This window comes from Ictidomys tridecemlineatus, chromosome 13, assembly GCF_052094955.1.
Source record: "Ictidomys tridecemlineatus isolate mIctTri1 chromosome 13, mIctTri1.hap1, whole genome shotgun sequence".
Lineage (NCBI taxonomy): Eukaryota > Metazoa > Chordata > Mammalia > Rodentia > Sciuridae > Ictidomys > Ictidomys tridecemlineatus.
The window spans coordinates 7,519,146-7,546,617 of record NC_135489.1 but is presented as its reverse complement, the minus strand read 5'-3'; the positions used below and the strand labels follow the sequence as shown (position 1 = coordinate 7,546,617).

Sequence of the window (27,472 nt, the reverse complement as noted above, 5' to 3'; positions counted from 1 at the left end):
AATCCACAATGAGACATTCCATGTTCCTGAGCGAACAGATTGTCTTCTCTGCATTGCTCACTCTGGAGATGGGAGAACATACATATCAAACAGAAAACACCTCTTCCTTTGAGTATAATCTAAACTCTGCCTTGCTGGATCAATGTTTCCAGTGGCACAAATCATCCTCAAGCATGAAGAATAATTACTGGCTCAGAAAGGATGAGGCAGCTACTGGGAAGAGCATGGGGACTTCCGCATGCACACTCTCTCCACCCATTTTGACCTTGTGACACGTGTTCAGGGACCACTTTCACTTGGGTTTGCAGTTGACATGTTCTCATCACAAAGCTACCTCTGAACAGTCCAAGCCTTTTTAAATATATCTTGCATAAGATCCAAGTGTTAGGCCATCGTAGTGACCATCAAGGCTTACCATTTTGGTGAACCACGTCATGGAATGGCTTCAGCGACAGGGACAAACCAACCAGAATAAACCAGAGCCCCTGACTCTGTCATTTAAACGCTTTCTCCTTGGTCACTGATGGTTGCTTAAGACTGAGTGTAGTTTGCTTGCTCGCAGAGGGTTTTAAGAAAGTGTGCAATTGGCTTTTGTATGTGAAAAGAAAACCCCTAACAGGCTCTCCATCAAAAGCAGCCTTGGGGGGAAAAGATTTCCTGTTTTTCTTTCAAAAGTTAATGGACAGAAGTTTGAGATCCCTACAGAACGTACCTAGTTCTCTGGCATCCAGAACTCTCAGAGGGATGCACCTGGGGAAACCCTGATCCCTGACTACAAGACTTTTAACTCATGAAAGATGGAGACACAGAGGTCTCCAGACTCTCACCAGCTTCCGCACGGCTAGCTCAGCTCTGCGGATCTGGAGTCTCGCTGTGTGAGTTGGCTTTTGCAGTATCCCTTGCTCTGCTGAATCTGCTTCTCACCGCAGCTCTCCTTTCCTGCCTTCTAGGTCATGGCTTCGGTGCCTCCAAGATGTCGCGTGCCCAGACGTTTCCCAGCTATGCCCCTGAACAGAGCGAGGAGACCCAGCAGCCCTTGTCGCGGTCCAGCAGCTACGGCTTCAGCTACAGCGCCAGCCTCATCCAATGACACCCAGCGGCCACGGTGACAGTCTGCCCTGGACCTGCCTGAGGGTCACTGCACCCTCCGCCTCCTGGAAGACCACCTGCAGTACCAATTGACGCGGGCCAGGTCTCGCCCAATCCCATGGGAAGGTTAAAAACTGGAGTTCGCTTCCTTGATTCAGCGGTTAAGTCCTTTATTTATTGAATTTCTATGGGGGAATCTGTGTTTTACAAAAATAGAATCCAAATCGTATGAAGAGTCATTTAAGCAAAATTCTTTGGGTCTGACAGTAGCAGAAGCCTGGTCCCTGGGGGACAGCACCCGCACTGGGCTGTGCCTGGGAACGGGCCCCTCCAGTGCCTGATTCAGTCCTCCTGTCTGAGCACAGGGTCTGTCCTTGGACATAGCCATGACCCACTCCGAGCTCTGTGGCAGGGACAAATCCAGTGAGCTCCACAAATGGCATCTTAACTCTAAGTTAACACAGAACTAAGACCAATGACAATAAGGGAAGGTGAAATCAGAGCACTCTCTCTTGAGCAGGGCCCTGTGGCTCGTGTGTGTGTGTGTGTGTGTGTGTGTGTGTGTGTGTGTGTGTGTAGACAACTATAGATATGGATATCACTATATCCATCTATCTACCACAAGTACATATCCGACATGCGAGGGTGACAGGATATGCTCACTTAAATTGTTGAAAACTACGATTCGTTGCATTAAAACTCAGATCGTTATATTGAATAGCTATTTCTAAAATAGTGCTATTTAAACACAGCTTCTCCTTAGCAACAGTCTTTAAGTAGTCCAGTCTGCTCCTGTCAGACAGGCAGGTATAAATGTGGAAGGGAAATGCTTTGGAAGCAGCAGAACCAGCCCAGCTGCCCCACCCCTCGCGGCGTCTCGCCGTCTGGTCCATGTGGCCTTGCTGTTCTCGACGTTTCTCCCCTCTGCTGTCCACCTGAGCCATGCGAGGAAGAGTCGGTGTGACCACTGACCAGCTTCCATTTACCCTCAGAGGACCAGGAGTCTCCACGTGAGAAACTGTTCGAGAAAGAAACAAAAACACTTAAAAAGAACTCAGCTGTTTTGTGGTCAAGAGTACAACAGGTCCTGGATGGCAGATACTGAGATCTAAAATTCTGTAGATGACGATCCACAGCCCCTGGGGGCTTGTAACTTATTGTGTGACCAGCACTGACTGGTCTTTGTTTTTTTCTTGGGCTGGACAAGGTTTGTCTGGGATTATAAGAGAAAGTGGATCACATATAAATGTTTCAGCCCTGCATTAAACAGACCTGTAAGGTTTAAAGGAAAGTGGCAGTTTTTGTGTGAATTGAGGAAGTTTGGCTAATTCAGATCGACACTGGTATATCTGTCCTGAGTCTTAAAATAAAAAGAGCAATTATTCTGCCCGAGTCATCTGACGCCATGTTTCTAAGATGGTTATCTCTCAAGGACTCTGGGGTGGGTTTAAAAAACTGGCAAGTCCAATTAGGCAAGATGAAAACTTGATTATTTTTCTTAACAGTAAAATATGTAGAAAGGGTACATTTTTGCTAATCTCTGCTAGAATCTTTTTTATCCCTAAACATAGCTTAAGAGCTGATTGGCAATTCATTTCAATGACTCACCACTGAGTAAAAATGGTCTTCATTCCTCCTTGATAAACGTGCACTTAAGCAACTACCTAGCTTCTGAATCAGTCACTAGGTATGAAAACCCCATCAAGATGCTAATCATAAGAGTTAATGTGGCTGCTAAAAATAATTGCATTACGCTTTCAGGGAGAGAAAAATATTACCCAAACAATCCGCACTGCGAATTTTGCTGATACAGCAGAGGAGCAGAGCACCGTTTCTTTCAAGGATACAGCCTTCCTGGAATTCCAGCCTTCGGGGTTAACATCTCTGAATTTCTTTAGCACGTGGCATTTGCCTTAGAAATGCCGGTTGGTCAAATCCACCAGAGCAGCTCCCAGCTGAGACCACTTCAGCACAGTTCCTAGTGCGGCCAACACACAGGGGCTCTGGCCGGCTCACTCAGTCGAGCTGTTGCTCAGACAACCACAAGTTTCCACAAGGGACTTATGGGGAAAGGCCCTCAGGGGTCGTGGTTCATGTCTCAGCTTTATTAATGTGCCAGAAGCACAGAGAGCGAGTCCAGGGGGATTCTGCTAATTACACGAGTCTGCTCTTGTGTCTCTTTGGTGGGAGACAAACATCGGCATGAAGTTCCTTCAGGAACACAGTTTGGTTCTGATCGTTGCCAGTAAGCGTTCAGTAAAAGGCACCAAAGATCAGGCGCAACCTTGGGCCATTTTTTTCTGAAAATAATGTCACCAAAAGAGTATGTGAAAAGAAATTGGCTTCCCAAATCTTTAGCACAATCTCATCACAATGAGAATAATGCTATAAAATTCCTCACAATCCTTTTTTAGAGCTTTATTCTAGCATCCTCCTCAAAGTACATTTACAATTACAGCGAAGTCAAAACTGCTATGGAGAGAGAGAGAGAATTTACAGTAACCTAATACACTTGATGTAAGGCACTGTCATTGAAATAAAAATGACAAGCCGATAAATCGCCTACAAAACCAAAGATGGCAAGATGCTTGTACTGGTCTCTTGGACTTTCATAGAATCAGTTCCACTGCAGTGACAGAATGCCCGTGGACGTGTGCTCAATTCCACTGAGCTCATACATTTGTGATTGAAGATGCCACTGAACTTTTCAAGGTCTTTCTCCCTTTAGATACTATATCTTTAATATACATGCGGCTTTTTGTTACAAGAGAGGGATTGCTATGAACCAAAGACATCTTTGGGCTTCTTCTGAAAGTGACTTAGTTGGGGTTTCTCCCAGATCTGTACAGATTGAGTGAAGTTGGTGCCATTTTTACACCTGGTTGGAAGAGACCAATGATGAAGGAATCCAGGGTACATAGTGAAGTCTCTTCTAATGGCTCAGAAAGACTAGAAGCATACCTACACCGTTCACAGAAGGATTAGATGAGGGGATTTGTTTTTATGTTCCTAGTTTTTTTTTCCTTCTGATTATAAAGTACACATGGCCAACACATGACATTCTATTTAAAATGACCTTGACCCAATGGCTCATTATTCTGGAGAAAGGGGAGAATAAAACAGATCTTTCACTTACTTATTGAACAAACGATAGGCACTCAGAGCTAATTTATTTATGCAAGTTGGAAATATTTATGAATCAATGTTTTGACCACTGCTACAATTTGAATTTGACAAAATACGAAATATATATTTACTATATATTAGGGAAGATGCTGTTTGATAGAGCATGTAAAATAAAGTGAAATCTATTTATTAAAACTAAGCCACACCTCTTTCACCAAATAGTATCTAAAGTACTAGTCCTGGTATCTTGTATAATTCTTCTGTGTCTTCATCAGGCAATTATGTTTGAAAATCATTTATCACCAATAAAATGGCCAGTCACTTATATCTTCTGTCCAACATAGACACAATGGACTGATAAACAACTTAACACTGTTAGTAGTGCTTTCTACTGATCCAGTTTATTGCATGTGGTATCTTTATAGTAGATATTAAAAATACTTCGTAAAGGTTGACGTCTAGCCCCAGTCTTTGGTCAATACCTCAGAAAACTTTGTAAAAAAGCATGAGTACCTTACTCCCTTGATTATTGGAACCTTTACAAAAGCCAGCCTTTATTGCCATAGTGAAAACAAGCTACAGTGATTATATTCTTATAACATAGTCCAGATTTGACCATCATAACAGCACAATCAGCAGGCAATATTCAATGGGGGTGAGCTTTAGGCCTGTAATACTTCATGTTTCACACAAAAAAATTACCTTAAAAACTGTCCAAAGTGAAGATTATGCATTTTCCCCAATTCTACTAACATGTCTATCAATATCTTGGAATTTCTAATTACTTTATCAATCATTAATTCAATAAGTTCTGGAACACCACCTTCTCAAAAATAAGTAAAAATTTGCCTCTGGGTATGCATTAGTAGTTATGACAATGGGTGATATGCCACACAAGTGAATTTTTAGCCTATGAAATTTATAAAGAATGTATCTGCAGGCTATGAAACTTCCTGTGGAAGGAATAGCGAGGGTGGTCATGATACAGGAGGACAATTTTGGAAAAACAAACAATAAAGAGTCCATTGAAACGTCCAGAGTAACACTTGGACCCTACTTTCCCAGCATTCCCACCTAGTTTCGTGTCATGGTGGGGCCTTCTTTTCTAGTGCCATCTGCTGCTAAATGTGCTGTTGAAAGAGACATGGCTGCTGCATTACACCTTGACACGGGGAGGTGGTCAAGCAGTTTGCCAACCAATATGCCTCTTTCCATTGGTGAAAAAAAATTAACACAAAAGAATGGGTCCCCATGGAAAATTCTCCATGGACAACCTCACTGGGTAGCTTGTGAAGATACATTATCAGTGAGCCTGGTGAGAGTCTAAACATGTGGGAAGACATCAGCAACTCATGGGTGCAATCTTCATAAACATACTCAAGATCACCCACCTTTAAATCTGTGGAACTGGGCAAATCCTATTTTCTCAATTAAGACTATGAACCTTGTACCATTTGTACCATCATTCTGGAAGAAGAAGTTTTAGATAGTGTATAGACACTCGTGGAAGTATCATGAGATGCTGGACACATTTTTGAAACAGGTGGAATGTTAGCCAGCTCTTAGGGCCATCTTGAAGGTCATGTAGCATAAAGGTCTCATTTTACGTTTCCCTCAAGGGAGAGTTGAAACCCATAATTTGTTCAATGGCAAAAAATTAAACATCCTAGTTCCAAGCTCCAGGTCCAAGAATGTCTCCTCGGCCCCAGCTTGTCTCCCATTTAGACTTAGTGGGAGAAATGCCACGTGCTCTCACAATAAATAAGCCTTGTCCTTTTAAGTCTTTGAGTTGTTCTTGTTCTTTTTGAACATACTACCAGCTATATCCCTACCTAAAGAGAATTTCTGGAACATGACGTGGAGCTTGTAGGTTGTGAATGACTGGCATATGCTTTATTACTTTCAAATTGTTATCAAGTTATTTATTTAAAATTCAAACTTATTTTTTGCAGATCAATATATGTTATTTTGGTGCACATTAATCATACAAAATTATGGGTTTCACTGTGGCATACTAGTACATATATAAAAATATAATTTGATCAGCTTCACACCTCAATACCTCCTACACCCTTTTGTGACCTCCTTTCTTGTCTCTCTTCTGGTTTATCCTACAGTAATAGTTTAACTTAAAAAAAATAATTAAATAGGAGTGTGTATTTCTCAGTCCTACTAATTCTTCATATTTTAATTATGATTATTATTTGCCATATTTATCCGTCCACAGCACTTTAGGATGTCATTATTTATGACATTTATCATAATTTTGTTAGACAATTGATGAATCAGGGCTACATTTTTTCATGAGAGCTTCAAAATCTTCCATTCTCAAAAGAAGTTTGAAAGATGAAATTTTTTTTACAAATACCTTACACACAAAAAAAATACCTTCCACATCAAATTTTCCTTATAAACTTCACTAAGCAATTATTTAAATTAACTGAAGTTTGTATAAATAAGAACTATGTTAAAATTACTTACTAAATAACATGAAAACATATTTAACTTGTAATTTTCAGACATTTTCCCCTGATTTAAGGTTTTAATATCTTGTGAATACTTGATGGAGAGGAAAAAATTCATTTATTATAGAAATATTCCTTCTAATAATTCCATTTACCTACTGAGGATTTCTTTTAATGTTTCTTCTATGTTTATTTCCCAAGTCTGTATTCCACATCCTGGTTGTCAGGAGAATAACTGGATATAAGCTTTGAAATCATTATTTGGGGCCCAATTTTAGTAGCTAATACAACTAGCTTCCTTTCTGTTTCCCACCTACGGTGTGATGAGGGACTGAGCATGAAACCCACCGTTTCTGTAGATGCAGAACCTTGCACCCAGCAGATCAGGGCGGCTTGCGGCATTCTGCAGGGTGCCATCCTTGGAACTTAATCCTAATTCCCCCCAGAGACCCACAGTCTCAAAAGCATTGCTTCTCATCACACAGCTGAAGTTTAAAAACCTGAATTCAGGCAAAGAAGAAGATGGAGATATGACTTAATCTTTCAAAGTCCCTGTAGAATTTCTCTCTAAGAATAAACACCTTGAGAGGGTTTCTATGGTGGTTCCCAACCATTGACTCTTTGACAGAGGTGCTGAAAAGGGAGTAAAAGGAAGAACTAAATGATGGGAGTACCCTTGAGAGTAAATACGAATCAGAAGCTGATAACACAGGGCAATATGAAATAGTAATTCAGGGACTCGAATCCAGATTCACAAATCTATTGCATAGTTCAAGAAACAATGCTTAACACTTGCCAAAAGTGTGTGTGTGTGTGTGTGTGTGGGTATGTGTGTGTGTGTGTGTGTGTGTGCGTGTGTGTGTGTGTGAAGAATGGAAGGAGGGGGACTACAGCTCCACATGTGGGAGGAGCCCCACTGTAATGGAGTGTGCGGTTCTTTCCAGTTGGGAGCCACTCTGTCTTTCCGTTACACCAGGCGCTACATTAGAGTCAGTCCGCTCCCTGACACTCCCCGGACCTGCAGTGGCTGCTTCATCTCAGCACCCTGCACCCCAGCTCCTAGCTTTCTCTCTCTCTCTCTCTCTCTCTCTCTCTCTCTCTCTCTCTCTCTCTCTCTCTCTCTACACACACACACACACACACACACACACACACACACACACACACATTTTGGTTTTGACCCACTCTTCTGTTCCACTGTAGTTATCTTTGTTTCTTTTTAGATCCACATAGAATTACCTTATCTTGGCAAAATTTTTATCTCTAGGAATCTCCAAACTGTATTAAGTTATATATGTTTGCTTTCTGTAAAGCTCTATTTAATTAATTTATGTATACTTTGTGAAATAGTATATTGTACATTATAAAGGGATGTCATTTGTGGTTGGCTAAATATTGATGATCATTTTGATTAAAATGGCCTTGGAAATTAAGCCCTTATCAAGAAATAAAACGCCCATTACAAATTTTCTTCTGTTGGAAAATATATGATCGGGCACACTTTATTTTCAGTTTTAATTTATTCCAAATAAATGACAGCCCGGGGAACTCTGTACTTAAATACTAGTTGGGCCACTTTTTTGGAATGAAATGCAAAGGATTAGCTGTCCCTGGAACCTAAGTGTGAATTTCTGGCAGAACAGAAAATAATAATGAGGCAATAATAAAATTAGGAAATTCAATTATTTTTAAAGATGTCTGTGTGATTTTTCCCCTTGATTAAAATACATGAAATACATAGTTGAAGAATTACCTTCTTCTGAATTTATAGTATACATATATATGTATATACCTATATACATATATCAGTCCTTAATTGATAAACCTAATCTATTGTTCTCAATGTCTTATATTCTTATATAATTCCAAGAAATATACAAATGATATTGAAACAAGGAGGAAAATTTATAGTTGTGCAATATCAAAATTTGCTTCACCACTTTAAAAAAAGGTAAAGCAGTTCCAAATATTACTTTATACCAACATTTTGCATGATTGAGACCTTGAACAACTAAATTGGTGGTTTTACAAAACCCATGGGTTATTTAATATTGCTAGCACTATAATATTAAATGATTTTCTTACATTTCTGTTATTATGTGATGACATGTAACTATGTAATTAAACAGAATTCTGACAATCATACTCTGCTAACCTTTAAAATGTTACTTATTCCTTCACTTATTAGCTTGCTATTTTCAAAATAAAGTAAAAGAAAGCCCTTTATTAAATGTAAGGTTACTGAGGATTTATTATGTATTTCCAGTGTTTTCCCAACCCTATCTTATAATGTAATTTAACTTCTGTTATGTTGAATCTGGTTTGGTGGAATCATAGCATCTTACCTTGAAGGTGACGTTAGAGATCAACACATTATTTTCTAGTGAAGAGATAGCCAGAGAATGTAAGTGACTTTTATTTTGGGATACAACTAGATAATGGGTTTTCTTCCCACACTCTATCACTCTTTAATAACAAGAAAAATATTGAAAATAAATATTTGGCAAATGCATGCAATTAGACACTATCCTCACCAGCTCCTTGATTTAGCAATCAGTGGCTTCCCTTATTATGTTCTATCCTGTGATCAACCTCTATCCCTGGGATTTAGACCTGCCTAGAAGTACATTTACAAAATCCGTTTCTCAAACAGCATTGGCTGGGTTTCCTGATTACTTTATTAGATGAATTTGTTTTACAAGTTTCTTTCCTCCTAGAGATTCAAGCCTTTAAAGAGAGTGGGGACCTCCCTAACACTAGACAATGGCTTTCTCAGTTATGCACCCTGGATCCGGCACTCAGTCCTGTTAACGTGTCCTCCTGTGGGTGGGTCCAACCAAAGTCATGAACAACCACGTATGGGATTTTCCATCCTCTGAGCCAGAAGAAGTTTATAAAATACCCAGGAGAAGCAACGAGAATGAAAACAGCCCGGCTTTCCTGATGCCGAACAAAATACAGTTTATTCTGAATATGAACTTTTATGCCACATTTGTAACAAATTGGTGATATGGACTTGGTGGATTTTCTTTTCCCTTTTGTCACCATTAAAATTACAAGGACTATATTTACTGAAAAACGTGTCTTTGAAAAGAGCGTAAACGTCTATACAGGCTTAGAGCTGACATCAAAGGAGATGTTTAATAAATACATGTCACAGGGCACAGCCCCAAAGCAATTACTCTGCTATTTTTTGCAATGTACAAAGAAATCAGCTCTCTCTTTTTCCAAGCTAGACAAGTTTATCTAATTTTGGTACCCATATGATGAATTATTAAAATAAATGTGGAACAAGAACTGGATTGAATATTTAAACACTCGTGGAAACATGAACTATCCCAACATGTAGGTAGTTGAGGCTATCAGGCGCTGATTCCAAGGGCCAGTCACTGTTTACTGAGTTGTTCATCTTGTCGTCTTCAGACATGGAAGAAGCATCTACCACCTCTCCCAGTCTTTGTTCTTTCCTCCCTTAATTCCTTTTGACGTACTTCAATATCAAGAGTAGTTCTGAGGCGAAGGGCGTGTGGCCGCCGCAGGAGACACAGAGGTGGCTAGAGACGGGACGTGAGGAAGGCCGGAGACACTGTCACACCAGCTTCCTGATGCACTTCTCAGAGCTCTCTCTGAATTTCTCCTCCTCTCCTCCGCTGAATAGACTGGTTTTAATCACAGAAAATTATTACACAGTAGAGTCTAATGAAATTCCCAATCATCTCCTGCTGTTTGAATGCTATACATTTTTTAAATCATTTTTTAAAAAACCCTCTTTTCCTCTTTTAACACAAACTTATATGTAAGACCAATATACATATGGATATTCTCACTCATGCCACTTCCTACACACGTGTGAATTACAGAGGCCGAATCCAAATACAGAATACTCCTCTGAATAAATCAAACTTCCATTGTGAGGCGGTCAGAGGAGAAAATACTATTTCAAAATTCAATCTGAAGAGCATTAATTTAATCTTTGCGCCGCAGGGATCCGAAAGTAAGATTTGCTCCCTCCCTTAAGAAGCTCACCCTGTGGAGAGGTATATGTAACCTGGTCCTGTTCACTGAAGGTGCTTTGAGGACCACTCGGCTTAATAAATTCCTTTCTTGTTCCAGTATCTATGAAATGTTATTTTGAGGTGCCAGCTGTTTTCAAGGTGTCTATTTTTTTAAAAACAAATCTAATTACATTTCAGGGAGCTGAGTGAAGAGCTAGAGCTTGATACACCTTCCACCAAAAAATAAATATTAAGGCTGCTGCCTAGAAATAACCCACTTCACTCTAACCAGTCATCTCACTCTCCAAAGTATAATATAAATAAAACGTGATAAGTAATATATCTAAAATCTTCTACTCAGCACCCTCCCGTAGGGCCACTGCTCCCCGTACCTAATTGACCCTCTTTCTGAGCAATGAAAGAGGACAGCTTTCTCCATTTAAAAGGGCACAATTAGACTGGGAAAAGAAAGTGAAGGAGGACTGTCTTCAGTTTAGAATTTATAGATGACATGACTAGGAATTCAATGGTAAGGAATACTCACTGATGTCTTCAATATGTGCACAACCTAGACTGCTTGGGGGTGAGAGTTGGTATCTCAAGTGAAACCAGCATTACATGACACAGAGGACACAACGTGCACTCTACTCACCAGCAGAACGTGACTCCCTGCTTCGTGGGACATTGTGCCTCCGACCCCTTCAGCCGAGATGCGATATGCAGAGGGACCTAAAAGACACTACAGCCAAGAGACATTATAGCATGGTGTTTGACATTGGAAACTAACAATACCAGTGGAAGCTATATTTGACCATGTTTCAGTGGGTTAGTGAGTTGGGGTTGGAATGTTATTTTTAGTATATCAGAATACTATGACATCTCTTAGTTCAGATAGTCGCTATTGACCCTCAAGTAGAAACCAAGACAAGAGTAGATCACACTTGTCTTTGTGTGCTCCTTCACGGACACCACATTTCCCTGAAGCTTGCATGATGTGATTCTTACTGCTTGTTATTATTCATGCTTTTTCCTAATCTGGAAGAGATGGTGACATATTTTGGGCACGAGGTTTTCTGGTGGCTTATTAGTTGACACTAATAGGAATGTTCAACTTTAACACTACGCCTATTAAGTAGGGTATAGTTTCAGGAGAAATCATTCAATGATCAGTCTGTAAAGTTTTGCAGTAGTATGTTATATAGCCATATGTAGTACGCAAACTAGGAAGATTCTGGACCCTGCTCTCACTTCTTTGCCTCCTTATCATGAAGTCTTCAAATGCTTATTTATTTTTTGTGTAACTAAACCTTAAAATAAATTAATATCAAATACAGCAAAATACTGCAATATGACTTGCATTTTTGTTTGTTTTGTTTTAGCAGAATTCTAAAAACAGTTCCTGAAATCTGGTGCTCAGTGGTGAGTGAGCTTTACTGACTACATCTGCTTTACGTTTTGTTGATTGTATTGACTAGACATATTTTTGTGACATTGGACAAATTTTCTTTTTATTACCTTTGCTTCTTTTTTGGACTCAGAAAATTTTATAATAAAAATGTTGACCTAAACATAATCAGGAAAACTGAGTATGATCCCATGCTAATCTTCAGATTGTCTCTTATATTTCATTTTGTGTTTATTTTTTTAAAATAAATATGTATCTGATTTGCATATACCATAAATAATACGCCCATTCATAAAAATGGGCCAAGGAGCAACACAGACTAGAAAGTCAATGGGACAGTGTCCAGTGTCCAGCCATCCTAGTGCAGTGTCAAGAAGTCAGGGCAACGAGACCGCTCAGAAGCCAAGAGAGCACACCCACACTTCCTACCAGTACGTGGAGAAGGACCTGCGTGTCCACTGCCACCGTGTAAAGAGCTTGCAAGACGTGGCTGCCGAGCTCAGGTCAAGCAAAAGCTTTCTTAACGGAAAATCTGTGACTTTCTTAGACCTATTACAGGAAGGAGGTCCCAGAAAACGCAGGCACCCCAAAACTCTGGAGTGATAGACAAATCCAGAGAGATACAGGAAGCATTCTGCTTGTGGAGAGGTGGAGCCCTGGAACCCCAGGCTGCAGGAGCACTTACCGGCGAGTCAGCTGAACTGCTGCCGTTTGGTCATGAGTGTGAGTAAAACCTCTTGTGAACTCTAGAGACTTGAAGGGTCTCCCCGCTTGCATGAGCTTCCCCTCCAGGACACCCACCAGGTTCTCAATACGAGGCTCCAGGGCAAATCTCGCAGCTCTGGCAGGGGAAGCGGAAGCTTCAGGAAATAAGCCAAGCGGCTTCTCGGTAACAAAGGCCTACCCCCAGGGAAAAGATCCTCACCCATTCACACGCCAAGTCCTAGACCCTGCAGCCCACCTGTCCCACCTAAGAAAGAAAAAGTAAAATTAAAAAAAATCGTAAGTCAACGGGGTTAGGCTTTCAAGGGGATGCACTGGGATGCAAGTGAAGGGCAGGTGGAAGCTACAGCACAAGAGAACTTGCAGTCTCAGGCCCACTGACAGCCTGACTCTTGATTATGAGATTAGAGACGCTCTCCTTCCACTGTGGTGACTCACCCCACGGCCACAGGGTCCCAGGACAACGGCAGAGAATTACAGAGGAAGGCACTGGAACAGAAAGCCTCTCTGAGCAGGGAGTAGGTAGGGAAGCCAGAAGAGAAAGGGAAAGAGAAAAAGAGAGAGAGAAAAGAAACCAAGCACATAAACAAAAACCACAAGGACACTAGAGGGACATGAAAGTATTTAGCACCTACAGCCGTGATGGACTTCCACTCAGTCCAGCATCCGGTCAGGTTAAGGTAAGTCTGCAAACCAAAGTCCTATCCACCTTGGTTCCCAATATGCCATACGCTAGGTCTGGCTTTCAAGGAAAAAGCTGTGAAGCATGCTCACCGGCAAGACCAGCTCCGGTGTGAGGGGACCACGCCATTACTGGACCAGAGAGGCGATGACTCACGTCAGAGTCCTCAGACATGGAAATCATCCTTAACACGTTAAGGGCTCTGTGGAGGAGCTAGACAACAGCAAGAACAGATGGGTAGCGTAGGCAGAGAAAGGAATTCTAAGAAGAAATAAGAATCAACTGCTGGAAATGAAAGCACAGTGACAGAAACAAACACTGCCTTCCTTGGGATCATCACTAGACCTGGCACAGCGGACAAAAGGGATCCGCGATTGTGACTGGTCACTATGAACTTCTGAAAGTAAAAGGTAAGCAGGAAAAGAGAAAGATCATCCAAGAGCGATGGAATAATTTCAAAACGAGCACATAATCAGGATCCCAGAAAGAGAATGTAGGAAGACAATATTTGAAACAATAGTGTCTACAGACTTGCCAAAATTAATGACAGACGCTAAACCGTAGAATCAGGAAGCTCAGAGAGCACCAAATAAAATATGTTGAGGGAAAAACCAGAGTTACATAGCGGGGAGGGGGACAATTAAAAGTATGGAAGGAAGAAAACAGAAGGGAAGATGTAAATTCAAAGAATAGGTGTGATGGTCGAAAACAGTCACAAACATGGTAGACATTTTCCAACTAGGTCAATAATCACTTACAGTTGAATGGTCTAACCATTAACTAATTAGAAGACAGATGGTTACCTTGGATTTTTTTAAAAAGATTTAACTATAGGTTGTCCATAAGAAATTCATTTTACATACAAAGACTCACATAATTTAAAAATTAAAGGGTGGCAGAAAGACATACCCTGTCAATATGAGCCAAAGGACATAGCTGTGTTGTTTTCATAAAAAGGCAGAGATCCAGAACAAGGAGCTTAACAAGCATGAAAAGGAACATAGGTGTGGCAAGGTGTTGGTTATCTCATGGGACATAACAGCCCTGAAAGTGTGTGTCCTGACCAGAGTGTCCAATACCTGAGCCATTCCAAGGTGGTCCCAACACGCCGTCCACTGACATCGCAAGAACATTCCTTTTCTCCACACATCGGACAGCATTGATTATTGTTTGTGTTGACGGCTGCCGTCGTAACTGGAGAGAGACGAAATCTCAGTGTAGTCTGAATGGGCTGTTCCCTGATTGCTGAGGTGTTGGGCATTTTTCCATATATTTGTTGGCCATTTGTACTTTTTCTTCTGAAGAATGTCTGTTGAGGTCATTTGTCTATTTATTGATTGGGTGATTTGGGGGAGGGTTGCTGTGTGTGTTAAGTTTCTTAGTTCTTTATTTATTTTGGATCTTAATCCCCTGTTGAAGAGTAGCTATCAAGGATTTTCTCCCATTCTGTAGGCTCTCTCTCTACACTCCGGTTTATTTTGCTTTTTATTTTGATGCTACCCCACTTATTGATTCCTGGTATTATTTCTCGAGATTTAGGAATCTTTGTAAGGAAGTCAGTGCCTTCCCCACTATGTTGGAGTGTTGACCCTTTTTCTTCCAGCAGTTTCAGTGTTTCTGCATTAATTCCTACGTCACGGATGCAATTTTTTTGACTTTCATGCAGGTTGAGAGGCAGGGATCCAGTTTCACTCTTCTTCATGTGCATATCCAGTGTTCCCAGCACCGTTTGTTTAAAAAGCTGTCTTTTCTCCAGTGTATGTTTTTGGCACCTGTCATGGGACTGTATCTATATGAATCTGTCTCTGTGTCTTCTATCCTATTCCGTTGGTTTTAATGTCTGTCTTTATGCCCACGCCATGCTACTTTTGTTACTATAGATCTGAACCATAATTTGAGATCAGGTTTGTGGTGCCTCCAGCATCTCCATTATTGCTAGTATTACTTTGGAAATTCTGGGTCTTTTATTTTTCCATATAAATTTTATGAATATTTCTAGTTCTATAGAAATTCCTCAAAAGACTGGGAATGAAATGACCATTTGACCCTGCTATCCCACTCCTTTGTATAAGGTAGCAGCACACTGTAGCAGTGCATGCATCACAGTGTTTATAGCAGCAAGATTCACAAAAGCCAAGCAACGGAACCAGTGTTGGAGCCCGCCCGAAGATGAATGGATAAAGAAAATGTCATATGTGTACGCAATGGAGGTTTATCAAGCCATAAAGAAAGAGAGAGAAAAGGGATTAAAAAAAACTTCCTATAGTTCTTTGGTCCACTGCATATAAAACACACAGAATGTTGCTTTGAGATAGATGTTACAAACTGTTCAGAATATAAAAACTTTATTTCTGCATTTTTAACTCTGAAGGTCAATTTTATTCTGTAGAAATATTTTTCCCTACTCTTCTTTGATAGCAAATGAAACTGATGATCATGGTGCACTACATTTTATTCATTCAGAACAACAAAATACAATAAATGAAGGCAAACATTTGCATGGCCAACAAATGGAAAATCTGAAATAACTGGAAACAGTGTTCTAATTAAGGTAACGATATAACTTCATCAAACAAGAACAATAGGCAGGATCGTCCCAGATTTGGGATTGGGATTACCACCCCAAATGAGACTTTTTCTAACAGCATCTTACAACATAGTTAGTGCTTTGAGCCCAGAAAAATATAATATGTAAACCAACCCTGAAGATCTATAAAATTTCCCTCAGAAGCACTGCAGTAAATTCTAGAAGTTCGTTGGATCACAGCAATAGAAAATTTAAAGGAAAGCAAATTGTTTTTAATTTTCAGATAGATCTACAAGATCCTAGAGGGTTACTAGAATATTTTCAATAAACAGAACAATGAAAATATACATTAACTGATATCAAAATCTAAATGTGAAGGTCAGCACCTTCTAGACATTACATTTTAATAGGACCCAAACCAATGATTATAATAAGCCAGTGATATTTCATGTTCATATTATAGTTTTACAATCTTCAAAGATATTTTCATATCATTATGGTGAAAAGGTTAACCTTGTTGTCACAATTTAGCATCTACACCTATACTTTATAAGCATCTCACTGAAATTCCATGTAAGCGGTACAAAATATAGCATATTATATAAAATCTAGGAGAAGCATTGGATTAAAGTTATCGCTAATTAAAAATGTAGACTTTCCCAATTTGAAAAATTACTATAATACAACTGTAATTATTATTATTATTATTATTATTATTTGCAGTACGGGGAATTGAACCTAGGGCCTCAGACATCCTAGGCAAGTGATCCAAAGTCCTGGAAATTTTTATTTGATACATTTTACAAAAACCGATAGCATTTAGATATTTAAAGTAAAAGCAAATCTAATAAAATTATTTTTATTGTACTTTGTCTTTTAAATTGATTTTCAGCATACTTAAATATGGATAGCACTTTATTAATAAACTGAACTACTTAAAACATCGTATAAATTTGAATTTTTCCTAACTAAAAATTATAATCTCATTTACTTCTCCCAATCTATAAACTTGAGTGTGAGTTGAGGGACCGTATACTATGGACTGGAGGTGGGGCTCAGTGGCGGAGCACTTGCCTGACATGCACAAGGCTCATGTTTCTCTCCATCACCACAAAAAAAAAAAAAGAAAAGAAAAGAAAAAGAAAGAATGAATAAATGAAAGAATTTTGTGTTCTATTTTCTCAGGATACATAAAGGTTTGTACACAAAGTTTGAAAGTCTCTCTGATAATAATATAATCAATACACAGTTACTGTAAGTTATATTTATTAAAGATGTGCTCTTTCCCTGATAAACTGAATCCTCTTTAATGACATTTAACACACCTACCATATTATCAAATAGTAATTTCTTCAATTGGAAGGTAGCTATGCTCACCACTATACCACCAATGCCACTCTAATTTCCTTAATTGGTAATTTTAAATGTAAATATTAAAATCATGTATTCAAAGGAAGCATAGGTTTTATTTGATGTTGTATTATGTACCAATATAAATTATACATGTAAAACAGACAAAAATCTTAAGACTGCATCTCGCTTCCAAAGCAGCATCTTGCAAAAAAAAAAAAAAAAAAAAAACACAAATATAGTTTAATTCCCATCTTGATCTTTACTCTGAGGATCTGTTTTGATCTATTTTCCTAGTAACACCCAGGACAGTAAGCACAGATTCGAGGGAAAACAAGGGGGGAGGGGGGAGTTCAAAGACCTGGTGCTGCAGGTGTGGCGTTACAGAGATTACAGAGAGTTCGAGGACAGTGCCTGGCTAGGGTTTCCAAAAGGAAATGGGGAAGAAGCTCCTCAGCCCAAAAGCTGAGGCAGTAGAGAACTTCAGCAGGCTGCAGGAGCTTCCCAACTCCCGAATAGCAAGACCACATGGAAAGAAGAAAGGACAGAGTAAATACTGCCCATAAATATTTTGAGTGTGATATTTTTAAAAAATTTTTTAAAATAGGGAGACAGAGATGAGTTTCAGATATCCTGGGGGCTAGCACATGTAAGTGGTTCATCATGAAAGCCTGTCAGCCCAGTAGCTATTTTCTTTTGAAGGGATTTATAGTCCTTGATGTTAAGACTGTAGAAATGTTTTACTTCTCACCTGTATTAATCAATGAGAATTGGGTTATCAGAATCTTCCAGATCATTTTAAACTTTTTGAGAAAAAGAGACAGCTTCTTTTATAAATGGTGCTAAATTGGTTCACAATGTGAACTCAGGGATTTGGCCCTAGCATCTTGGATAAACGTGACGGTAGAGTGTTTTCCGGCAAACGGCCTTTCCACTGGGTTATGCTGATAAACTCATGGAAACAGTTCATGAATCCAAATATGAAATTCTAAAGCAATGATAATAAAAACGAGGGTAAATGTCCAAACTGGGAAGCCCACATTTCCCTTTGTACTTTATTCCCCGATGAGTTTCCCTCCTTTCCTGTTTCCTCTCCATTCTCTCCCGACTCCAGGCTCAAGTTTCTACCCTACAACCCTATAGCACCACTTCCAACCATGTTCTCTCTTCATGTATTCAAGTTTTCACACAAAATTATTTTTAGAGAACTTAATGTGTAGGTTCCTGGCCATTTTGAGAGAATTTGCATATTAAAAATAAGTCTCAAAGGTAGCAAAAAGAAAAAAAATCGATATTAAAAGTATTTACATTATTTATTCTTGGACCCTCTATCACACTTGCTCATTAGGCTAGACCCAGGATGGTGGCAAGAATTCTACATAGATTCAGAGATAAATTTATTTTCTATGAGAAAATAAAATGCTAACCCTGTCACATTTATCTTTCTCTGACTTCATTCATTGTGCTGCCAGGTATTCTTCTGGACTATGGATGATAGAGAAGATTCTAGAAGAGAGGAGAGAGAGAGAACTAACCTGGTTTCACTTTTTAGTGGGTTAGTAAGAGATGTCTTGGAATGTCATTGCAGTCAACATTTAGTAACAACCACAGCTTCCTGGTTCCTTTCCTTCTTTAATACCCTGAATTGCCCTTTCATGTGCTTTGTCCCCACCTCCAGCTCTTACAGGTGAACCCTTAATTAAGGTAAGCTATCTCACCTTAATGACCACAATGCCTGCTTAATGACAGGCAAATAATCGAATATGTTTGCTGCGTTAAAAAAAACAAACACTTCATCCAATGCCAACAGGGTCACAAATGACTTCAGTGGTTGGCTGCCATCTTGAAAGCACACAGAAAAGCCAGCATGGGAGTTAGGCCAAAGCCAGACAAGTGCATCCACTGCTGTGGGAGGGGATCTGAACCAGCTTAGGGCCATGTCGAAATCTAGACACAACATTAGAGCCCTGGTAAGTAAAGCTCACTCAAGTCTGGTCTCCCCTGTTCCTCTGTGGCTTGATCCAGCAAGTTTCCCTTATGTAGGAGCTAACATGACTCAGGGGTCCTGAAGCACTCCTGTTCAGGATGTTCTCTAGGTCACGCAGTGTTTTCTCTACCAATGAAAGAAGTTTCGTCAACTGGAATCAAGACAGTCATTGGGTGGTAGGAAGAAATTATAAAGATCCATGTATCTAATAGTCTTCATTAGTTCGCTGATATCAAGAGAAAAGCTTAGACTCTAGGCTTTGGCCTTCGAGAGAAGGTAGGATAGTTGACATAGATGTCCTCCCTTGTGTCTTCCATGGGTTGAGTGGTGGAGATGGGGCTTCTGTAGTTGTTGGCTGCCTACAAAATAAACAGCAATGGTATCAATCATTCAGTGTGTTTCATCAGCTAGTAAAGATATTCAGCATAAATCTCTCAATTGAACCATAATGTAGGCCAAAAGTCCACTACAAGTAATTTCTAAAACACTCCCTCCATGGTATAGAACTTCTGTTAGAAATCACTTTCTTGATTTATAGGATTCTGAATAAGATGCAGCATAAACATAATCCAGATCTTTAATGCTGTATTCTGCTATGAATTTCCTTTTTAGATGCAAAAGTAGGTTGGTATTTCCCTATAGTGGGCATCCATCAATGTCTACTGAATGATGCCTTAATTAGTAACTATTCTTAGAGTACACAGTGTCCTAGCTTTAACAATAATCAACTGAACACAATGAAAGAACTGTGCAACAAACTTTCTCCTTCAAGCTGATGGTACATAACCATTAATATTCTCTACTTTAATCAAGTGATGTGCACATGTGACAAGATGAATGCGCACATGTGACAAAATATACAGGTGTGAGAAATAGCAAAATTGAGAGAGAGGAAAGAGAAGCAAGAGAGATCTTCTGGTGAGTGGTTTCAAAAGTTAGAATGATTTTGGTGTTTGCAAGAAGAAAGCAGGAGGAAAATCCAGGTGCCTTGTTACTTACATCACTTGTGAGGGATAGCAAAATGATCAAATAGCTCTATCCTCTTCATCCTTCACAGTCCCTCTTACTATCAAAGTTTTAAATTGTCCTCGATATAATAAATACCATTATTCTAAAGCCTAGAAGAACTGGAGACCTAACATAGTCCTAAAGCATCCTCCTTTCTTCAAAATTCATAACAATAAATATTCCTTTGGATTGACTTTAGCAGGCAAATAGCGAGGAACAAGAGAAAGAAGCCACTAAGTGGACCTGGCCGGGCAGCGTCCACTGTGTGCCAAGCAACAGCTGGAGGAGCCGAGCCGCTGCAGCCTGCATTTGGTGCCATAAAGCCAGCTGTGAGTCAGTCAGAAAGACACATCTGACTTGCAAAGAGTAACTGCTTAATAACAGAAAATCTTAAGTTGACAGATTATTAAGAAGTCTGAAGCACCCGTATTGGGTGCTTAAGTACTTGACTTTTTAGCCGTGTTGAATTCAAGTGCAAATAATTAAAGCAAAAAGAAATCAATGTGATTTTTGGATAGCACTTGAGAAAATGTTTGCCTTTGTCAACTCAGGCAAGCTGTAATAGAACAGCGCAGACTAAGTGTCTTAAACAACAAGCATTTATTTCTGGCAGTTCTGGAGCTGTGAAATCCAAGACCAAATGTGTGGCGAGGGCTGCCTACTGGATCTGTGGGTGGCCATCTTCTCCCTGTGTCCAGGCTTTTTGTGCAGAAAGCAGAGAGGAGGAAGCAAGCTTCTTCTTACAAGGGCACTGATTCCACCCATGAATAACCTCCCCAAGGCCCTACCTTATCAGACCCTCATGCTGTGTGTGAAATCCTAACACAAGCGTTGGATTGCGAATTTTAATAAACAGAATAATATGTGCACAAGAGAGCAATATCTGACATACGATGGAGGCAATGAACATGAAATTAAGCATCACTGTTATCTACAAACTCTAAAGTTTCTATTACTTTAACCAAACAATATGCGCAGTAGCAAAGTAGAGCGAGATGGAAATTTAAATAGTTCATCAGACTCCTGCAACCCACAAGAAAGTTCTTTAGGTTTATAATGTAATTTGAGCATTCATTAATTCATAATTAATTAAAGGTAATAATAGTAACAAATATCATGTATTATGTCCTTTTATATGCACACTTTGCTTCTGAGCCTTGAATGTAGGTTAGATTAATTTAATCATCACAATGTCTTTATGACATCAAAATAATGTTATGTTTTTTACTGGTTTGAATAAAACTCACATCCTTCTGCAAACATCATTATGTGGCCTTCTTTGGAAATAAGATCCTTGCAGATAAAATTAGTGACGTGAACATCAGGATGCACTGGGGTAGGAGGCTGCCCCTTACTCCAAGATGACTGGTTTCTTTATAAGAGGACACACACAGGGGAGACCCCAGGTGAAGACAGGCAGAATCGGACGTGTATACAAGCCTTGGACAGCCAGTGATTGCAGGCAACCACCAGGAGGTGCTGGGAGAAAAGCTTGGAACATCTCATTCCAGGAAGGAACCAGTCTTCTCACACCTCTTTCTGGACTTCAACTCTCCAGAGTCATGAGGGAATAAGTGTGTGTTGTTTCAAACTATCCAGTTTGTGTACTTTGTAATAGTAGCCCTAGAAAACCAGTGCGGATTTCGGTAATGCACAGGGTTGATTCTTACTGTGTCAGTGTAATTGCTTCTTTATTCATATTGATATTAAAAAAAACTTGGTGTCAAAAGGCATCAATAGAGTAGTACAGAGAGTAGCTGCTTCCTCAAATAGCTGGTACTTAAATTATCAACTGCATTGCCAGGTTATTAAAAATAAAACAAAAAATAAGATCCATAGCTGCAAACTAGACGGACTTTACAAGATATTTATAAAGCATGAAAGAGGGGGGAAATGACAATTCCAGGTGAACTCACCTTACTCTTTGTATCCCAGGACTCTTTAAATGGGGTGGACTTCTGTCTCCTCCTCCTTCTAAAACACACAGTCAACAGGGAACATCAAGGCGCTGCAGTCCAGCATGGTGCCCCTCGGCGTGTCCCCAGCCCACGTGCCCTACTGAACATGTGCTCGTGACCAGCCACAGGTGCTCCACACGTGTTTGTCCAGCATTCTAGTGGCTGACACTCACTTTGCACACCTCTCCCACACTCCCTGGAGGGTGCACACAGCTCCGCAGCTGTCCAGCAGTGTCCATGGTAATTACTCTCCTTGAGAACCCACGTTAGAAGGGCTTCCAGCCTTCTCCATGGAATCTTGGACTTAGAGATTCTCATGATTAAAACATGTTTGAAAGCCAACAGTGAAACTTCTTAGGTGACTGCACTCACAGAGCTCAGTGTTATAAAACCTTCCAGGTGTTATTCTATATAACCTGTATGGATGATTTTCTTCAGATCTCATCAAAACTCTAAACTTAACAGGTTAGGAAACGGAGGTGCAGAGAGGAAGGGTCACGCGGCTCGTTACGTTACAGGTAGCATCGGCCCTCAGCCCCCCACCCAGCTCTGAGGTTTCCCTTCTCCCAGAGTCACTTTGATGTGGCCGGCAACCATCTGCAACCACAGTACTCCACAAACTCTCCACAGTTCCAGTGACGCTTATGAAACCTAACTTCTGGAGAGATCTTAAAAGAGCAAACACAAGAGAAGGAAAGAAGAGGCTACTGTAGTTGAACAAAGGAGAAGTAACATATCCAAGTGTGAAGACAATTATTCTGGGGAAAGTCAACCTCTCTTCCATCTCCCTAAAGCAAAGATTCCTGTTGAACAACGGAAGAGGTGGATTCCATGCAAAAATATAGAGGTTTGTTTTGTTCTGTGTTTTGTAAGATGCGATCTCAATTCCTTATTAAAAATCTTGAAAACGTGATTGTCACTCTTCAAGGAAAGGTTATTCAGTAGTGGATATTGATTCTAATGATCTCTTCTAGTAATTTGGGAATTCTACCATGTTAACAGTCTTCATCTTATTCTATAGGCATTAATTTACTTATTATTATCCTTATTTATGTTGATTATTCTTTCATTTACTTATTCTCTGTGTAAATTTACTACATGCAAAATTCATTTCTAAGTGTTTTATATAAATTACATAATTTATTCCTCAAAGGAATCTATCATAAGGCTACTATTATTACCTTTAGTTTGAAGATGAGGAAGCCAAGGCACAGGTCTATAACCTTTGATCTTTAATTAAACCATGAGGTGGCACAAGTCTATCTCATAACATACAGCTAACTTTCCCAGACGGATCGCTGTGTCTGTGTATTGAAATAAGCCTGGAGCATGCAACATGAGGAATGAAAGAGAAGGTTGGGCTTGGAATCAGACTCTATGTGGCTGAGTGTTTTGCATCTCAAAAGATCAGTCCTCTGTCTGTAAAATAAAGGTAGTAAACATCACCATTTGATCTAATTTGACCAGCTGTCCCCATTTGCCGGGGACTAAGGCATCTCCTTGGGATGAAATGCTGAAACCAGGAAGGTGCCCGGAAAACCAGATGCCACCTTCATCCTAAGCACGAGCCCTGACAGCAATCTGCAGAGACGTGTCTGACGTTTCCCTAAGGATTCAAGCTCTTCCCAGGACACAGGCGTCCGTGCCCAGAACACAAGCTGGCTCTCCTGGTGCTCACCCGCACTGCGCACCCGCAGCATGCTCCATTCTTACTGTTGCTGTTCTGACCCCTACCAACCCAGGACAGAGGAGCCGTTTCCAGTGCCCGTGGAGCAGGTGACGGGCATCCCCTCTGAAGTCAGACTTGCACATCTGAGGCTGAGGATTATCTCAAATGGTTGGACAGACAGGGTTCAGGGGTCATTGGTGAAACCCTTGGGTCATTTTCCAAAACACTTTGAATTAAAGTAACAGCCACAAAGGGAGACCAGACAAGGCAGGAGGAACCCTGCCCTTTCCTTTGTAGAGTTCACCCTTGATTAGACACTCGCGTCCACTAATCTTCCCATCGCCTGGACCCACGAGGGACAGTATACTTACTCCACAGTTCAGTTTAACTACTCATGTGAAAGCAAAGTGTTTTCATGAAGTAAAGCCTGTCCTGCCCAACACCTGTGACCCTCCAGAGGTCTGTCCACCCCGCGTTCTCTCAGTCACGCTGCCTATTCCCCCAGACTCTCTCTGTCCGGTCTGCATTTTCATCAGCCAACGTAAGGCAGTAGAGAAACCCTCTAGGACACTAATCTGGGGCCCCTGCCTCCATTTGCTAATTTCTAGTCAGGGAAAGACTCGAGGGTAGCCACGATGCAGAGAAAGGTGAAAGGACTGGCAGATGATCACTGACCCTCCACGGCTTGGGAAGATTAGCTACTGAATGCTATCCAACACTAGAACATAAACAAAACACAGTCCTGCCATTATGAATGCCCCAGTAGGGAAGACAAGCCCGAATACAATTAAAATACAAAGCAGGATGCGAGGAGTAGCAAATAGGAGTGCAAGATGATTCTGGATGGTGACATCATGTCTATCCCAGGGACAGAGAAACAGGACAGCCCTCGCAGAGGGGACTAGTGTCTTGCCTGTTACAATGCACAAGATTAAGGGCAAATACAGGGAAACTGCATTCGGGGAGCATAGCAAATGAAAGAGAGTGGGTGTGCTCAAAGAATAAATGTCATAGTTTTAATAAAAATTTGTGAATTTTAGAGAAAGTAAATAAGGTAGAAACTATGAACAAAAATTAAGTTGCAGTCAGAGAGCCGAGCACCTTCAGTGACAGGGCTGATGAGGTTAAAACTACTCTGGGTGCAGTGGGAGGGTAACAGTGTTAATCAGGAGGACCACAAAAGAGGAACTAGGAATGGCTTAGAGAGGATGGTCTGAGAACAGGAGGGCAGGTTGGAGAGGGCAGGGGCGTGGCAGAAGAGGCAAAGGTCAAGGACATGCAGAGGAGATGCAGAAACCTCCTGGCAATCCTGTTAAAGAGCTGCACATTACTTGGGAGTGGAGCAGAGATGGAAATGTGCACAGCCAACAAGCACATCTGTGCCATCACAGACCTATAAGAGACCATGCAAAGCATGGTCCCTTTACCCCTCAGCAAGCCTATCCCCACAGACTCCTGTAGAATCTGTAGAACACACACTCCAACCACTGTTGTTGGCCCACAGTATAATTCCAACCCAGTGTGTTTCTAGAAGGACCAACCAGTGCTAGGCAAATGGGTCGGCAGACACGGAGAGTCTGGAGAAGAAAGGGCCGGCTAAGAAAATCCCCTGCGCCACACCATGAGTAGAAGGAAGCTGCTGCTGATTAACATGGCTGCCCACTCTCCGGGGTGAGCCTCCCGCTCTTCTTCCTCAGTGATTCTTAACAGTAGCATCTAGACCACTGTTCAGAAAGTATGCCACACTTCAAGTTTACTGTTAGCTTATTAGAATGGGAGCTTCCCTACATCTCCTTCACCACTTTGCACAGTACATATCTGATGAGTGCTTAAGTTAAGGCATTATCCTCTCTTACACACACACACACACACACACACACACACACACACACACACACACACGCCTTCACTGGCAGCTATTTCCTTGGAGGAGGGGGCGAGAGATGGGGAACAGGCAGGCAGGCTGCCGGCTCCGCCCATCCCTCAGGGAATGACTCTGTCTGGCTTTGGCTTCTGATATTAACGCCTCCTCCCTTGAGTAAGAGCCGTATTCAAAGAAATGCATGTGGATGCCCAGACAGCTTGACAAATGGTTGGGTTATTGATAGAGAACCTGTAACATCGCAGCCACTCAGGGCAAACCAGATTGGGGTGCTTGTTCTACTCACCTGTAACAAGAAATGACGATGATGATGATGATGATTACAGCAAACAACAGAACTACCCCTCCAGCCACAAAGAGGGGATACTGGTGATCAGCTTTACCTAGGAGAAAAAACAAAATCACAGTAGAAATTAGGGATCAACTAATGCCACAAAAGGAAGGTTGGAAAATGAAGAAAGGGCGTATCAATGAGGATGGAATATTAAGAACAGAGAAGACAGTAAAAAATAAGTTGGATTGAGGGAAAAAAAAAACAATTTTCTTTTAGAGGCTCCTTGATATTTCTGACTCCTCACAGGTTCGTATCTGTTCCTTGTTAAGCTGGATTCGACAACATAAGAAATAGAATCTGTGGAACATACACTCCAAAAAGCTCCCAATCCCATGCACAAAACCTTTTGTAGAAGAAAATAGCTACTGAAATAGCCTGCTTAGGGAGGCCAATTTTTATGTTTGACGTGTTCCTTACGCTGAACACACAACAGTATGTAACCTTAATGTTAACCCACAGAATTTTGTTTAAAAATATTTTCAACTACATTTGAGTTGATGATAAAAGTCAGGGGAAGCATGTTACTCCAACTCAGAGTTTCCCAGAAATGGACTGAAGTGGCGCGGGAGTCTGGAGCCTCGTCCTGGGCCTGTCACGGTGAAGCGGAGGGCCTCCAGCAGAGGCGTCCTTTACCTTCCCTGCGTGGGCCTCTCTCTTTATTCCAGTGGTGGCGATGACTCGGTTCTGATGACACCATGGAGCTGTGGTAGGACTCTAATGAGCTGTCGTTCCAAAGAATGCAGAACTAATCCCATAGCAACGTCACCTCTGCAGCGTGAGCCCACACGGGTCAAATACCATTTCAGCCTTCTGCCCGGGCCTCCTGGCCCAGTACACCCCACCCATCGCCACCCACAGAACACCTGTGGGGCACCTCCCCCGAGGAGAAGCCCATCTGTCCCCGTGGCTGGTGGGAATGGGACTGACGTGCACTGGACCTGTTCTCTTCACTGTGTCTTTCTTTGGGACAGCAGATTTGCCCATCTTGCCACACAGGAAGGGCGTGGGCTACAGCACAGTTCAGCTTCCCTCCCTCTTGAGACCGAAAGTAGAAGACTTGTGACTGTGACTGCAGGGGTCTGGAGCCAGCGCAAGTGGAAAATCATGCTTCTCCACCAACTCTTGCCCATCCTGTCCTCAGACCACCTCTTCCCTCCTACGCCACCATGTCCCTAAAGGTTTTTCCATGACAAGAACTCACTGTCTAGACCCCCTCAGTCTTCTAGGAGCTTTACTACAATGACAGATGATAAACTTTTTTATGCTTTAAAT

General features: G+C 41.0%; 2 protein-coding genes across 2 annotated transcripts in view; one reads left to right on the top strand and one right to left on the bottom strand.

The window, feature by feature from the left end:
* The window catches only part of Dok6 (docking protein 6), a 364,718-nt gene extending 356,345 nt beyond the window's left edge, over positions 1 to 8,373 (top strand). The window contains exon 8 of the mRNA XM_078029901.1: positions 951 to 8,373. Coding sequence (XP_077886027.1) covers positions 951 to 1,090 — 140 coding nt within the window. The 3' untranslated portion in view covers positions 1,091 to 8,373. The remainder of the gene's footprint in view (positions 1 to 950) is intronic.
* Positions 8,374 to 15,919: 7,546 nt separating this feature from the next.
* Positions 15,920 to 27,472, bottom strand: part of Cd226 (CD226 molecule) — a 61,842-nt gene continuing 50,289 nt past the window's right edge. The window contains exons 3-5 of the mRNA XM_078029902.1: positions 26,153 to 26,249; positions 22,274 to 22,331; positions 15,920 to 19,708 (exon numbers count right to left, since the gene is read on the bottom strand). Coding sequence (XP_077886028.1) covers positions 19,595 to 19,708; positions 22,274 to 22,331; positions 26,153 to 26,249 — 269 coding nt within the window. The 3' untranslated portion in view covers positions 15,920 to 19,594. The remainder of the gene's footprint in view (positions 19,709 to 22,273; positions 22,332 to 26,152; positions 26,250 to 27,472) is intronic.